General features: G+C 37.4%; 1 protein-coding gene across 1 annotated transcript in view; it reads right to left on the reverse strand.

Moving 5' to 3' along the window:
• The window catches only part of LOC143280247 (uncharacterized), a 109,522-nt gene that overhangs the window by 5,223 nt on the left and 90,330 nt on the right, over positions 1-13,969 (reverse strand). The window contains exons 2-12 of the mRNA XM_076584880.1: positions 13,253-13,313; positions 11,563-11,640; positions 10,724-10,866; positions 10,040-10,103; positions 8,045-8,140; positions 5,695-5,795; positions 5,014-5,145; positions 4,671-4,762; positions 4,292-4,373; positions 3,352-3,417; positions 2,402-2,498 (exon numbers count right to left, since the gene is read on the reverse strand). Coding sequence (XP_076440995.1) covers positions 2,402-2,498; positions 3,352-3,417; positions 4,292-4,373; positions 4,671-4,762; positions 5,014-5,145; positions 5,695-5,795; positions 8,045-8,140; positions 10,040-10,103; positions 10,724-10,866; positions 11,563-11,640; positions 13,253-13,313 — 1,012 coding nt within the window. The remainder of the gene's footprint in view (positions 1-2,401; positions 2,499-3,351; positions 3,418-4,291; positions 4,374-4,670; positions 4,763-5,013; positions 5,146-5,694; positions 5,796-8,044; positions 8,141-10,039; positions 10,104-10,723; positions 10,867-11,562; positions 11,641-13,252; positions 13,314-13,969) is intronic.

The raw sequence follows: 13,969 nt of genomic DNA on the forward strand, positions 1-13,969 counted from the left end.
TGTATTTGTTATTATAAAGCTTCGGGTGAGAAGAAACTGCCTTATCCATTACACTATCGTGGCTCCTTAACTGACGTTCTAAAATTTAACATTTGAACACTTTTTTAAAGGGCGATAAATCAGTTGCGGTATTCGCAGTGAGAACGCTGTTTAAATCATATTATTCTGGTGTATCTTGGGCATTCAGAAAATCTTTAAGGGCAATAAAAAAAATTCTTTTTAATGGCTATCACCGCAATCACACTGCAACATTTAGCCGTTTTCACTAGATCTAGATAGATGTACAAGTTTAGTTACACCCGCCGGGAATGTAGTACGACACAGTTGATTCAATTTCTCTTTTATGTTCATTCTAGTTTTATAGTTTTAAAGTTGATATGAAAATTTAGTATTTTGTTAAACTAATAACATGTAAAGCCAAGTACAAGTACTTCTAAACGTTGTATGAAGTGAAAAGGACTTCATTTTGAGAAAAGTCAAGACTGGAAATTTTTTCGTTTCATCGTGATCAGTTCAAGGGTATTAACTCGCATGGTTTACAATTTTTAACTGTGAATTCCGACTGATTCTGTGGATATTTTTATGGCACTTTGGGGCATAATCCAGTAAGTGATGAGGCGTTCACAAATCTTTCTCTGAATAAATATTTAATGGTCTCCTTCTCCAACTTTCCATCACATGTTATCGTGTATTGTCCATTGAATATAGGATTGAACGGGCAGGTCAACAACTTGAAACAAAATGGCGTCGTTCGCGTTCGTGAAGAATATGAGCACGCGCTTTGAATGTGTATAAATATGTGTACGCAACTGATTTTTGCCCATGACTTTCAGGGCTCAGCCAACAGAGCTGTAAAGTCCACTCGTCGTATTGATTTTAGTATTTTCCGAAAAAGACCACTTGGGTGAATGAACATAGTGAAAGCCCTGTACACTAAGAGTAAAACACACAAGCTTTTTATGTATTGAGTATAATTTCAAAATGTAATGTTTAAGATGAGAAAGATAAGTTTAAAGCAAATTAAGTCCCCTAGCATTAATTAGAGAGTAATTTCCCTTTTTTACTATTTGCACCAAAACGTTTGCAAAATAAATAAAACTTCTATGCTTAGCAAAAGAAGTTCCTGTTTGAACAAAAAATGATCATAATGACTGCTCTTGTTGTTGTGTCAGAATATCAGATCAAAGTGCCAAGTTTAGAGAATACAAAAAATATAAATATAACAGTAAATGCAGTTTGCATATAATTAGGCTTCTTTTTTTTTTTTCTTTTTTTTTTTTGCCCATCCCAGAGGTGCAATATTGTTTTAAACAAGATGACTGGAAAGAACTGAATTTTTCCTATTTTTATGCCTAATTTGGTGTCAACTGACAAAGTATTTGCAGAGAAAATGTCAATGTTAAAGTTTACCACGGACGCACACACACACACACACACAACCGAACACCGGGTTAAAACACAGACTCACTTTGTTTACACAAGTGAGTCAAAAATACAATCAGCATTTATTATCAGGTGGTCTAGAACCGTAAATATCTGTGACTGATACTATAGATGAAATCATTTAGCGTTTACATTTTCCTTCTGACACTAAGGCCTGGCCAAACGTCGTGCAAAATAAAACGTTCCCAAAATATACCCAACAGTTTCTTCATCTGTTCTACAAAATGATCAAAGTGGAAAGTCTTTTTTTCTTTTTTAGTACTTTTATATCAGTACAGAATTGTTTCCCATAGTACATTCAGTTTGGTGTCCCATTCCATGGCAAAAGTTTGATGTAGGCTTCAATGTAAATCCCATGCTGAGCAGAATAAATTACTATTTTTCCTGACAATAAGAATAAGCAATGTGTCAGCTGTATGGTAACTGTGCAGAAGTTTAGTTGTGTAAAACATCATATTTCTTCTTAACAATTTCTTGTGCCCTTCCATGAAAGGCAATGTCATTAGATTGGAATATTTGGAAAGAACAGATTTTGTTCTATTTTCAAGACAATATGGTGCTGACATACGAACGTATTTCGAGAAAATTAATTTTGTTAAATTTCACTGCACACACACCACCAAAACAGGGTTATTATTACATAGACTCTTTTTATTTACAAACAGGAGCCAAAAATGTCAGATCATGGAGTAAAACCAGCTCTTGACAGTGGTACATCAATCCTAGCAGTCAATATGTACTATCAAAATACACTGTCCAAAAAGAGACCACCCACAACACAGCTTCAAGACTGTTAAATACATCTAGTCATTTCAGTAGAACACACAGCACACGCTGTGAACATGAGAAATTATCTGAAGCTGACAAGGTGTTCTTGTCTGTCACACACACTAAAACCAAGCTGCTTCAATTTCCTACTCAATGACGTACATGAACGATGAACAACTGTCAGACATACCTTGACGGAAAAACTCCTCACAGACTTGCCTGCTCCATCTCTCACTGAGATACCAGTTGCGACATGGGTTGCAAATATCTGCGCACTTCAGGGCTATCTGTTAAAACACAAGCATGCTGAGTGAGCACTGAACTGCTGCATCGAATAAATCTATATGAAGACTGACAATGAATGTAAAGATGGTATTCAGTACATGTTTTCCAGGATGACCTCTTCTAGTCTGTCTCCAGGCACCAACAAATACACCACAACAGCACTCACTTTTGCAAACATGGCCACACACATACACAGAAATGCATGTTCAGTGTAAATACAAATGCACAGGAATGTCTACACACACAAATGTACTAACTTCAAACTCTATGATGCATGAGTGTACTTAAAAAAAAACATGCAGCAAGCAATTACTTACATGATTAAGTTTCAGTTTCTCAAGAAGGCGTCACTGCATTTGGACAAATCCATATACTGCACCACATCTGCAAGGCAGATGTCTGACCAGCAGCATAACCCAACGGGCTTGTCAGGCCTTGAGTGCATGCTTAAATATTTGTGAATCTGTCAGAGTGGATTTCTTCTTACATAATTTTGCCAAAGGACAACACTCTCCTTGCCACGGAATCTTTTTCAGTGCGCGAACTGTGTATTGGCACTGTATTGGCAGTGTGTGCTCACTGTATTGGCAGCTGAGTAAATGATTCGATGCATGAAATAAATACTGTACATCATCACACATGACAAAACTGAACAGCTGCATTGTTAGAAAGATTTTTGGAGCCATTTCTAAAATCCTGTTTTTTTCCAAACACAGGCTCATTTTTGTGGGCAAGTGTGCTGATAGGCATTTTCAAAATGCAGTGAAGGTATATTTAAAATCACATGTGCTGATAAAAGAAAATGGCAGTGGCAATTGTATTATCATGGAGAAGAAAGAGACGGATGTAGAATACCTGCAATACAAAGTGGCGAGAAGTCAGGTTGAACTCGTAGTCAAACTCCTTTTCATCTATCATTCGCTGCACACACAAGGAAATTATTTCATTCATTTTACAAAAGACCTATTCACAAATTGTATGTATGCCTAACAAAAGTTTCAAAGTATTCAATAGCCATGCAAAAAGATAAACTGACCCAGTTGCACAATCTGCAAGAAAAAACCATATGCATGTTTATGGATATAAACTGCAATGAGAGAAAAAAAAAAGTGAATCTGGTTGATAAGTGATCCTTTGATATGCATGTATGAATGGCAAAAGGGGATTCTTTGACATGCATATACAGGGGTGCAAGCAGAGAGACCTACTCAAGCCTGAAAAAATGTTCTGCCCAGATCAAAGCCTGAAATTAGCCTGAATTTTTTTTTTCTGCCCAGACCGAAGCCTGAAAAACATTTTCTGTGCAGACGGAAGCCTGAAAATACTATGCGGGCTCAACAAAACAGTCAATTACAATTTTATTCAAATAAAAGACAAATCACATTGTTTTTGTTATGAAAACAATGATACAATTCTGTATTTTACTGTAAAGAAAAATATGCAAGTGGTACGCTCAACTGTCCATAAGCAACACTTCTTGCAGAGCTGGAGCGATTGACAAAAGTAAGTACTTGAAGGAATGTGTGTTGCATGCGCATGTGTGCACATGTGCGTGTGTGTGTGTGCGTGTGCAAGCGTGTGTGCGTGCATGCGTGTGTGCGAGCGTGTGCGTGCCTACGTGTGTGTGTACACCATATAAGTGTGTGGGTGGTGTGTGTGGGTGGTGTGTGTGTATGTGTGCACGTGTCTGTATATGTATGTGAGCAGTGGTAAAATGAGTGTTTGTGTGTCGATCTGTGTATCTTCAATGGCAATAAATATCAAAAGAGAAATCAATAGCCTGATGGCCACTAACCCTGAACTTGATCAGAAATTCCTGCTGCCTTGTGATGTCAGTAGCCAATATCAAGGAGCGAAACTGCCAAATGGCCGAGGCCCTGAAACATATAATTGTGTAAATCAACACAAAGAAGACTCACAAATATTGCTAAGATGTCAATACTCAAAACAGGAACGAAAACTTAGTGCATTTACAGAATTGGGCTAAGTCCAAACCTTTCTAACTGCAATCCAGAAACTGACAAATATTTTAGGTTGACATAAAGAGGGGACAAGTGTATATGCATTTCTCTTCTCTCTCACCCAACCAGCACAAGTAAATGCACAGAAGGTTTAATTTGAGATGAGGTTGGGATGGAGGCAGAAAATATCCAAATAGGTAAGCTGACACTGACCACTGTGTGTTTGTGAAGTGTGAGAAGACACCACATTCCTGCATCAACCCAACTCCATAGCGCCAGTGGTGCATTTCCAGGACTGAGGTATTCTGCAAATTGGAAAAAAAAAAAAAAGTTGTATAAGCACACATGAATACACAAGCTCATGCTTAGATGTGTGCAAAGAAATAACATCTACCACAATACATGTGTCTCAAAATAAAAGAAACGGTTAAAACATGACATGTTAAATATTAAAAACCATCAGGACATTTTAATCATTTTAAAAATAAAATTAATAAAGACATACACATACAGCTTCAAGCACAATGTGAAACAAATAACTCAGATGAAGGTTCACCTGGTACAGTGTAGCTAAATGGTTGGCAGTGGCCACCAGGAAGGACTGGTTCACTCCAGGGTGATCCAGGTCATGGGCCATGGCAGAAAGGATGGCAATCATGGCTTCAAATGGCGTCACGGACTGCTGAAGCTGTGACACAATTATCATGAATTTAATGCCTGTATTATCATTCATGCTTAGGGCTACATCTTCCTCTCTTGGTAAGTTGTATCACTGTGGATGTGCTGTGTGTAGGCAATTGTGCGTGTCACTCATTAAAACACCTGTCCACAAAATGTATGTTATAAACCCTCCATCAATATTTATGTCTAAGGATGATGATGGTGCTGTCTTGTGGATATGCAAAGAACATGGTGGGTATTAAAGTTATACAGTGGAGCCAGTCATCAACTTCTGTGGGTGTTCCTAATTATGTTGTAATGTCTCCATTATCATTAAGAGAAATTTGTGCATGCATAGATATATATACATGTATGTTGGTGGAAACAAAGTGTTCAAAGGGAGGACAGGTACCAAATGACAGTCACAGTGTGTGGGAGCTTGTGTGTGGTAATGAACGAGAAGAAATAAGTATTTTATATGTAAATGAGCATGTGTTTGTATGCATAACACAAGTTTCTATGTAAGCAAGCAAGTTTGAATGCCCAAAGAACTGAGATATAATAAAGCCAAGCTGACCTTTTTTTCCTGGAGGTAGCAGTACATCGCTTGTGTGACATCACTGGCATGGATAATGTTGTGATAGGGATTGCTGTCATGGTAGCTATCTTCTACACTGGCTGAAACATCCCACACATAACAGCTGCACAGAATGTTAACACTTTGACCATACATCCCTTCTTGTTACTTTTCTCGCTCTCACTCTCTCTCTCTCCCCCCTCATACACCGATCATCAAAATATGAAAACATAAGCCAAAGGAACATAAACAGGTGTTTCTATGTTTCAGGTAAGTAAACCATCTTCCTTGAGGATACTCCCAGACAAAGAACTGTCACTACCTCAAAGAGGAAAACTATCATTAAAATCACCCATCAACAATAAAGAACCAGTAATCTTATCAAAGAATGAGCAGCTGTTGTTTTCTGTCACCACACAACTGACAACCCAAAACACAAGGCCATAACACAGACATACTGTGTGTAAACACACATGAGCCAAAAGTAAATGCATTATCTTGTGAGCTGTAAAGCCCACTGTTTTTCTGTTACAAAAGCAAAATATATTCAAGCAGTTAATCAACTGGCTTCCATAATTTTCAAGGCATTTAATATATATATATATATACACATACGAGTATATTACAAGGAGGGGTGGGGGGGGGCGCGGTAGCATTTGGGCGGAGTGGGGACTTTCCTCTCCATCTTCATTTTTTTAACCTCCTTTTCAAGTTACCACATGGACAAATCCTTCACAGATGAAAGGTGCTTAAAGTTTGCACAGCTGGGTGGTCACTAGCATGCCTCCATGTTCTGCCTAACAGCAGACCCCACATACTTCCTTTCCTGTGCAACAGTCCCTCAGGAAGTCTGACCCCTGGCATTTAAAGTGTGTGTTTGGTCTTCTGCATGTGCATGCACACACAAAGGGGGACTAATACACCAGCAAGCCTACTACTTTAGTACTTATCAGGTTGTCCTGGGATAGAAAAAATAAATATAAATATACTACACATCAGGCAGGAGATAAATACATGCACACAAACATACACAGAGGAAATAATTAACATCACGTTAACCCTGTATCACAGGCAAACAAGAGGCAAAGTATTCAATGCTAACAAATAATTCCTACTCATTTAAATACCAGAATGAAACCATAAATGCAGGAGGTGAGGGGGCAGGGGTAGTGTGTTACCAGTGCTTACATATCTCTACTCATATCTTTTTTTTTTTTTTTTTTTTTTTGCTCACCATCTGAAATAAATGTTTGTCAAACCAGAAGTTGTGCACTGGTCACAGCACAATTCTATAAAGGAGCCCATGTCAATCAGCATTTCAATGTTTTATGTAACATGGATCTAACATAGTTTAAAATTGTCCCTGTCTTCATAATGACTTTCCAGTTTAGATTAATTCCATCAAAAACATAAACGCTAGTGCAACACTCCACACAAACAATTGATTTCCATAAATCTTCAATTCTGGAGGATTGTTTTCTTCCATAATGATACTGACAACTGAATAAATGCAACTGGATAACGTGTAAACTGCATAAATTGATCCAAACTATATTTTTTGCTGGCTGTCACCAAATCATATTTTTTGACAGCCGTTAAAACAAAAAAAATTCTGGTGTGTGGATCAACTGAAACATGCTGGTTGTGTGCTCAGCTGTCTAAGCACATGAGATCGGCATTTCACTAATATTGGAATAACTCATAGTTTTATGCTTGTTATCTTGTCAAACTCTTAACCTATTCCATATACTTCATAACTGAAATAGCAATCACATGCTGCATGAATGATTCCCACAGAGATAAACTTTTCAGGCAAAACGGCACACAAAGAAGCTGTAGTTGACTTAAATGTTCAGCATGTTTTGCAAAATTCTAGTTAATTCAGTACCCCTTTTAAAATACTGGAATGCTGCACACACACACTAACTTGCAACTCGTTCATGTCATTTTTAGTATGGTCTGTCCAGAATTTCTTTTACTTTTAACTGCAGACAAGAAACAGAATATCACACTGTCTTAAAACCACCACATAATTAACAAAATGCTAATCCAGCAAGGAACTAGGAACAGCCTAAGAAAAGGCCAAACAAGATGAAACACCAATGATCTGGAAAACTGTTTAATCTGGAAGAATTGCACCCCTGTAATTGGTATGTGTGGAAAGAATGTTTGAAGAATTCTACCATGGTCACACAAACATACATACATACACACACAGATACATGGACAACCGAATGAGGGTTATAACATTAACCTATTTTGTTTATACACATAAGCCAACAAAATCAAATCAACAAATGAAAAAATGAAACATTTGGTCTTCCTCAGCTTTTTTCAGCCCGAAACTCACAGAAAAAGCGCAGCAGTCTGATGATATCTAATCGGAAGCGCTGGATAAAGTTGTATTCCCTGAAGATTCGATATGCCAAATAAAGCAAAGAGCGACCTGAAACAATAATCAATGCATGGGTGTACATAAATCAATTCTGAAAACTTATGAGAGATTATAGTATATATCTCTGGCATAACACAAAATATATTCATTACATTAACAGTAAAATATAAATTATATAACAAAAGTATCTATTTATCACAATTTGAATTTGTTTTATTTGTGTTTTATTTTGTTGCACCTATACCTATTGAATCATTCATTCAGTGTACATTGCACATCTTAAGACATTCGGTGCCCATAAGATGTCAGCTGATGTCCTGCACAAACTGTTGCCATCATCTCGATAGGACATCCATACTGACATCCTGCATCAATTCTGATTCTTCTCTCATCAGCATTTAGTTCAAAGAACATAAACAAACTTTGAATGGTTTGCCTGATGTGTCTGATGTATCTTATTGAGCATACATTAGGTAGATTTCCACTTTCTTCTTGATGATTTACAAACTGGGCACATGAAGAAATGTGGAAAGGGGGTTTGCCTCATTTGCAAAAGTGGCAATGGAATCTTCGTTAAACAGATATAGTGGTCCCAGTCAGTAGACCAATACAACTTTTTGCAGGCTATTCAAAGGATTCTAGATAAGTATAACAATGGAGATGGATCTTTCTGGTCTGATGAATCGTTATAACTTGAAGATGATGACAAGAAAGTGACAAAACTGACAGTGCCAACATTTGACGATATTTAGCCACTTTATCGAAGCACACAGCTTTTTTGACCGACTGTCAGTGAGGGCAGTGTACGTGTTCTTAAAGCAGGAGGGGAGGTAGGGGAGATGGAGAGGAGTGGTGTAAGACGAGATGTTGTATGGTAGTCAGAGGGTAGGGAAAGGGTGTAGCCCTGGACTGAGTGACACCAGCGACCTGTTGTGTTCACTGATATGTCACAGATTAGACAACAGTTAACAATCCATGATTGTCGCAAAACCCAACTTTAAAAATGCAAAAGACAGAAACACATACTTTTAGTTTTTCATGCTTTTTGTCACTGATTAGAGGGACAGACTTGTTCACAGAGGAAGCAATCGGCATGCAAATCAGACAATATTTGTCAGCCCATGTGCAGCATAGACTGAGTGTCATCAAAATGTTTCCTCTGAAGGGGAACATTCTTTAGTGTCACAAAGCTTGACTCTGCATTTTCTGACTATCTGATTATGTTTTATGTTGATTGAACCCACATTTGTCAGTTTCCATTCATTTACATGTCGGCAAGAGTTGTGATTATTATAACAGACTTATAACCTGTTTTATTTTCATTTGTTCGTATAAACTGCCTACAAACATGTTATTTCCAGCTGGATGTCATTCTGTGGTTGTGGAAATAAGTCTTTTTTGTTGCACAAAAATTATCTTCACCTTGAAATGCCTGCATTGTTATTTACGTTTAAAATAATTATGAAACAAGCCCAAATTCAGAATCCTCAATTTTCTTTCCACATCTCCAATAGTTATTTTAGGATTATGTTATTTTATTTTTTCAATCTATCACCCTGAATCATCAAAATACCCTGGCAAAGGGAAAGCAGCTTTTATTCCCAAAATTCTCTGGCACTTAACGGGTTAACCAATGTCTGAAACAAGGACAGTGTGCATCCAGGGCTCCTTTTTTTTCATGACAGTGTCAATACAATAAAGCACAATGGAAAAAAAAAGAAAAATCATAGTACAACTTGTTAAGCAGAACACATAAAGAAATGGTTTTACTATGAAAGTTACATTCATCTTACATTCTGACCCATTAATAATTTTTTTTTTTTATGAGATACTTCCACAATTCTATTAAAAAAAAATATATATATATTTAAAAAAAAAAATATATATATATATAAAGTTCATTCAACACGCAGTTTGAGGAACACACACCCACAGACAAAGTTGAGTTACCTCCTGTCAATGAGTCGAGGAGAAAAACATTAAAGTCCCAGCTACCCACTGTAGAGAGAAGAACCTGCACAAAAGAGCACAACTTGACCAAGTGAAAACATATCAGAAAAGCTGTCAAAAGAAAACTGTACAACACAATCATGGAAAACAAAAAGCTCAATTACACCCATCAAATGACCCCATCTGTGCCTTGAATGCACAAGATTTACAAAGACAAGACAAAAATCATAGAGAATTTGAAGACACAACAACAAAAGTGAGAGAGAGAGAGAAACAAGTGGCAGCAATCAATACTATCTGGAGACAAGTATTCACACCCTCCCAATAATAGCCATTACAGGCTAGAAATCACAGTGGATTTTTAACAACCGATGTGTCTGCTTAGTACATAAGTATCAGTGTGGATTTTTCTAAAATACCTATTAGGGACAATTCTCTTGTTGACATGGGTGTGAAAGATTGGTGTGTGTGGAAGACTGGTGTTGCAAGTGGTAAGCAAAAGTTTTGGGGCTGTGCCAACCTTTAACAGGTGCTATCACTGCTCTCCACATGAGAACTGAAACTGAAAGAGCCCTAAGCATACCCACGGGGTGGAATCCATAACTAACCAAGTCACATATGAACATCAAAACTGTACTGAATGTATAATAATAAAAAAAAAAAAAAAAAAAAAAAGGAGCTTACCTCTGAAGGGACAAAATAGTTGTCATCGACACTCGTTCTGTTTTCTCTTGTCAACTTTGTGCGTGGTTTCCGTCGCCTGTGTACTCTGTGCATGCTGAGGAACCGGGAACGGAACCGCAGCTTGTGATCTGGCCCAGTGAGCTCTGTGTACAGTCAGTCAGACCCACCAACAATAAAAACATTCACTGAACAGAAAAAATGGAGCAAACAAATAAGTTCTTCTGGAAGATGGAAGACAGCAACACACTCAGAGAGACAGGAAGGAGGGCGAAGAAAGATGGGGATTGGGAAGGAGCTGAGGCAGACTGAAGGGAGAGAGAAAGACAAGAGCTGGGGAAGTGAGAAATGACTGAGCAAGAGAGAGACAGAGCGAGACAGACAGACAGAGAGGCAAACAGTCAGACTGATTTAACCAAAAAAGTTTATTCTTCACAATGAAAATTACATACTTACTGATTTTTTTTTTTTTTTTAATCCTGGTGATAGTAAAATATTCAACTTCTTAGTGTCAAGTATGTATGCACTATTCAAATAACATTATTTCTCTCACACGAACAGAGAGTTTTGTACATCACAAACAATGAAACACTAACCAAGTCTAAATGTAGATAGGAATGGAAAGCAGGTGAGTGGGACACAGAGGGAAAGAGGGAAAATTCATTGAGAAAGGCTCATCACCTTTTACATTAAAAAGACACAAAAAGAAAGAAAGAAAAGGAAAACAGAACCACAGACATGTTATAAGTTATATAATACATGATTATGGACATTCACAAGCAATCTGTTATCTCTTGATCAGGGAGAGGAGGTGAGGATGGGGGCACAAATGTTCCACTTACGGTCTAACAACTTGCGTTCCCATTCTAACACTTTACGATCTCCACCAAGATCTGCCTTTCCCCTCATCCTACCGTCACCTGTAAAAACAGAAAGAGGTTTTCAAGGATAAATTGATATACAGATGCACAATCACCATGTCTCTCTCTCTCTCACACACACACACACATATCCCCCCCCATCCCCTCCTCTCTTCCCAATAAATGATCCTGATGCAAACACACATAAAACCTGCACATCACACCTGATCCTACCCCAATGCCCAAGGACAATGCACACACAACTACACATTCAACATGAGCAAATACACACACACTCCTTTGTGACAATGCAAACATGTACACGACACTGGAGCATGAGGATGACAGTAAGTGCGTAACAGAGCAAAACCCTTACCTTCCACTCACTACACATCCCAAAACTTCCAAAACATTTAACACATTAAAACAACTTCATTATGTGATGAAAATAATTCACACAGGTGATACAAACCAGACACAAGCTCTGTCAAACTTAACCCAATGGTCATCAGCAATTCATCTCATTCCATTAATCTCACACACCATCACACCAACCCTCATTCCAGATGACATACCCATTCTCTATTCTCATCTCAAATACACATTCTGAAAAAAAATGTTCTCAGGTAATAATAGTTAATAATGACCTGTTTTCATTTGGTGTATCACAAATACTGTGAAAACAATCTGTTCTCACACCAGTCAGTGCATAATTCAAAACTTCCTTTCTTGTCCGATTCACAGTTAAAATATCATAAATCTCCCCAGGATTCAAGATCCCACATATCTGTGCATATCCACTAAACAATGCTCAAAACTAGTGACAGCCTATTTCCTCATTTTATTAGGAACAGCGTTTTAACACTTATATATTATATAAGAAACCACTCTGCCCATGTAGTACCAATATATCTAAGCCCTCAAAAACAAATGATTTGTGTATAGATTTATATATCAATTCCTGCATGCACCAGAGAATAAAGTGCAGATTTGTGGTGTTTAGATTTTAAGCACATCACTCACCAGAAATGCACACTGAAATGCTGACAAGAGCACTAACATTGATCCAAGGACAGCATGTTATTATCTATTTTGTTTGGATAAAAAAAAAAAAGAATGAACAGTTCATCTTGAACAGCAAAGAGAGAGTAGCTCTAAATATTCAGTCAGTAACACTGTTGACATAAAGCTGACATACACCTATCATAAAGAAACTGTGGAAGCTTGTTTTTGTTCTACATCAGAAAAATAAAGTTTATTACAATAAAAATTATTGTTTTCTTCACATCAAGAACATTACAGTGAAATAGAAATGATGGCTTCAATGGCATCAACTCCTCTTTCTCTCTCTCTTTCTCTCTCGCACACACATTCACAGTAGTGCCATCCACCCTTTTCTCTTTCATGTGCCTCTAACTTATCATAATTCTGTTCCCGATCCAGACATTAATAATCTCTCTCCTCTCTATAAACTATAAGTATAACTAAATCCTGGGGAAGGAGGGGTTACTGAAATATTTCAGTCAAAATCTCTATAGTATTTTATCTATCTATATATAGATTCATCTATCAGTCTATCTCATCTGTCAGTCTGTCTGTATGTTTTAAAGACCAAAAAACAAATAAGTACTCATATCTAAAGAGAAATATGGAGACACAACAGTAAACGTACCCAGGGCTCGAACATAAATTGCATTCTTGTCCGCTCTGTCATAAGAAATACCACCTCTCCGCTGAAACAGAAGAAATAAATCAATCCTTGTTAATAACACACACACACACACACACACACACACACACACACATATATATATATATATATATATATATATATATATAACATTAAATTGTAACTTTACACAGTATCTGCAGCTGTGCAAGGTTAAGAATGGCTAATGGCATTGTGAATGCTTACAAGTTTAAGAAGTAATTTGTGTGTGTTCTACTCAACACAGGACACCACTTACTACTCATAACTACTAACTAAAGACTATGCTGCTGCAGAGTCAGGCTAAGTGAACGCTTCTCATTCTTCAGTTCATACAAAAGGCTATACAGACTGGAATGAGTAAAGGATAAATGGAGGATGAACAGAAGACAAAATGTCTAAATATATATACACCAATTCATTACTCCTTTTAGAGACCAGAAATTTAAAGGAGTGGAACTCATACATGAGTGTTCAACAGTCGCAGAGCACTGAAGGAGCAATTTTGAAGTAACGATCAAGATTTATAACTTATTAATTACTTGCCTTTAGGGTCAAGCTGTGATGTTAACCTGTTTGCAGACTGGAAGTTACTATCACTGGGGTATTTAAAACTACACACTTGCAGTACACACACACACACACACACACACACACACACACACACACACGCCAGCACAC

The sequence above is a fragment of the Babylonia areolata genome, chromosome 3, assembly GCF_041734735.1.
Source record: "Babylonia areolata isolate BAREFJ2019XMU chromosome 3, ASM4173473v1, whole genome shotgun sequence".
NCBI lineage: Eukaryota > Metazoa > Mollusca > Gastropoda > Neogastropoda > Buccinidae > Babylonia > Babylonia areolata.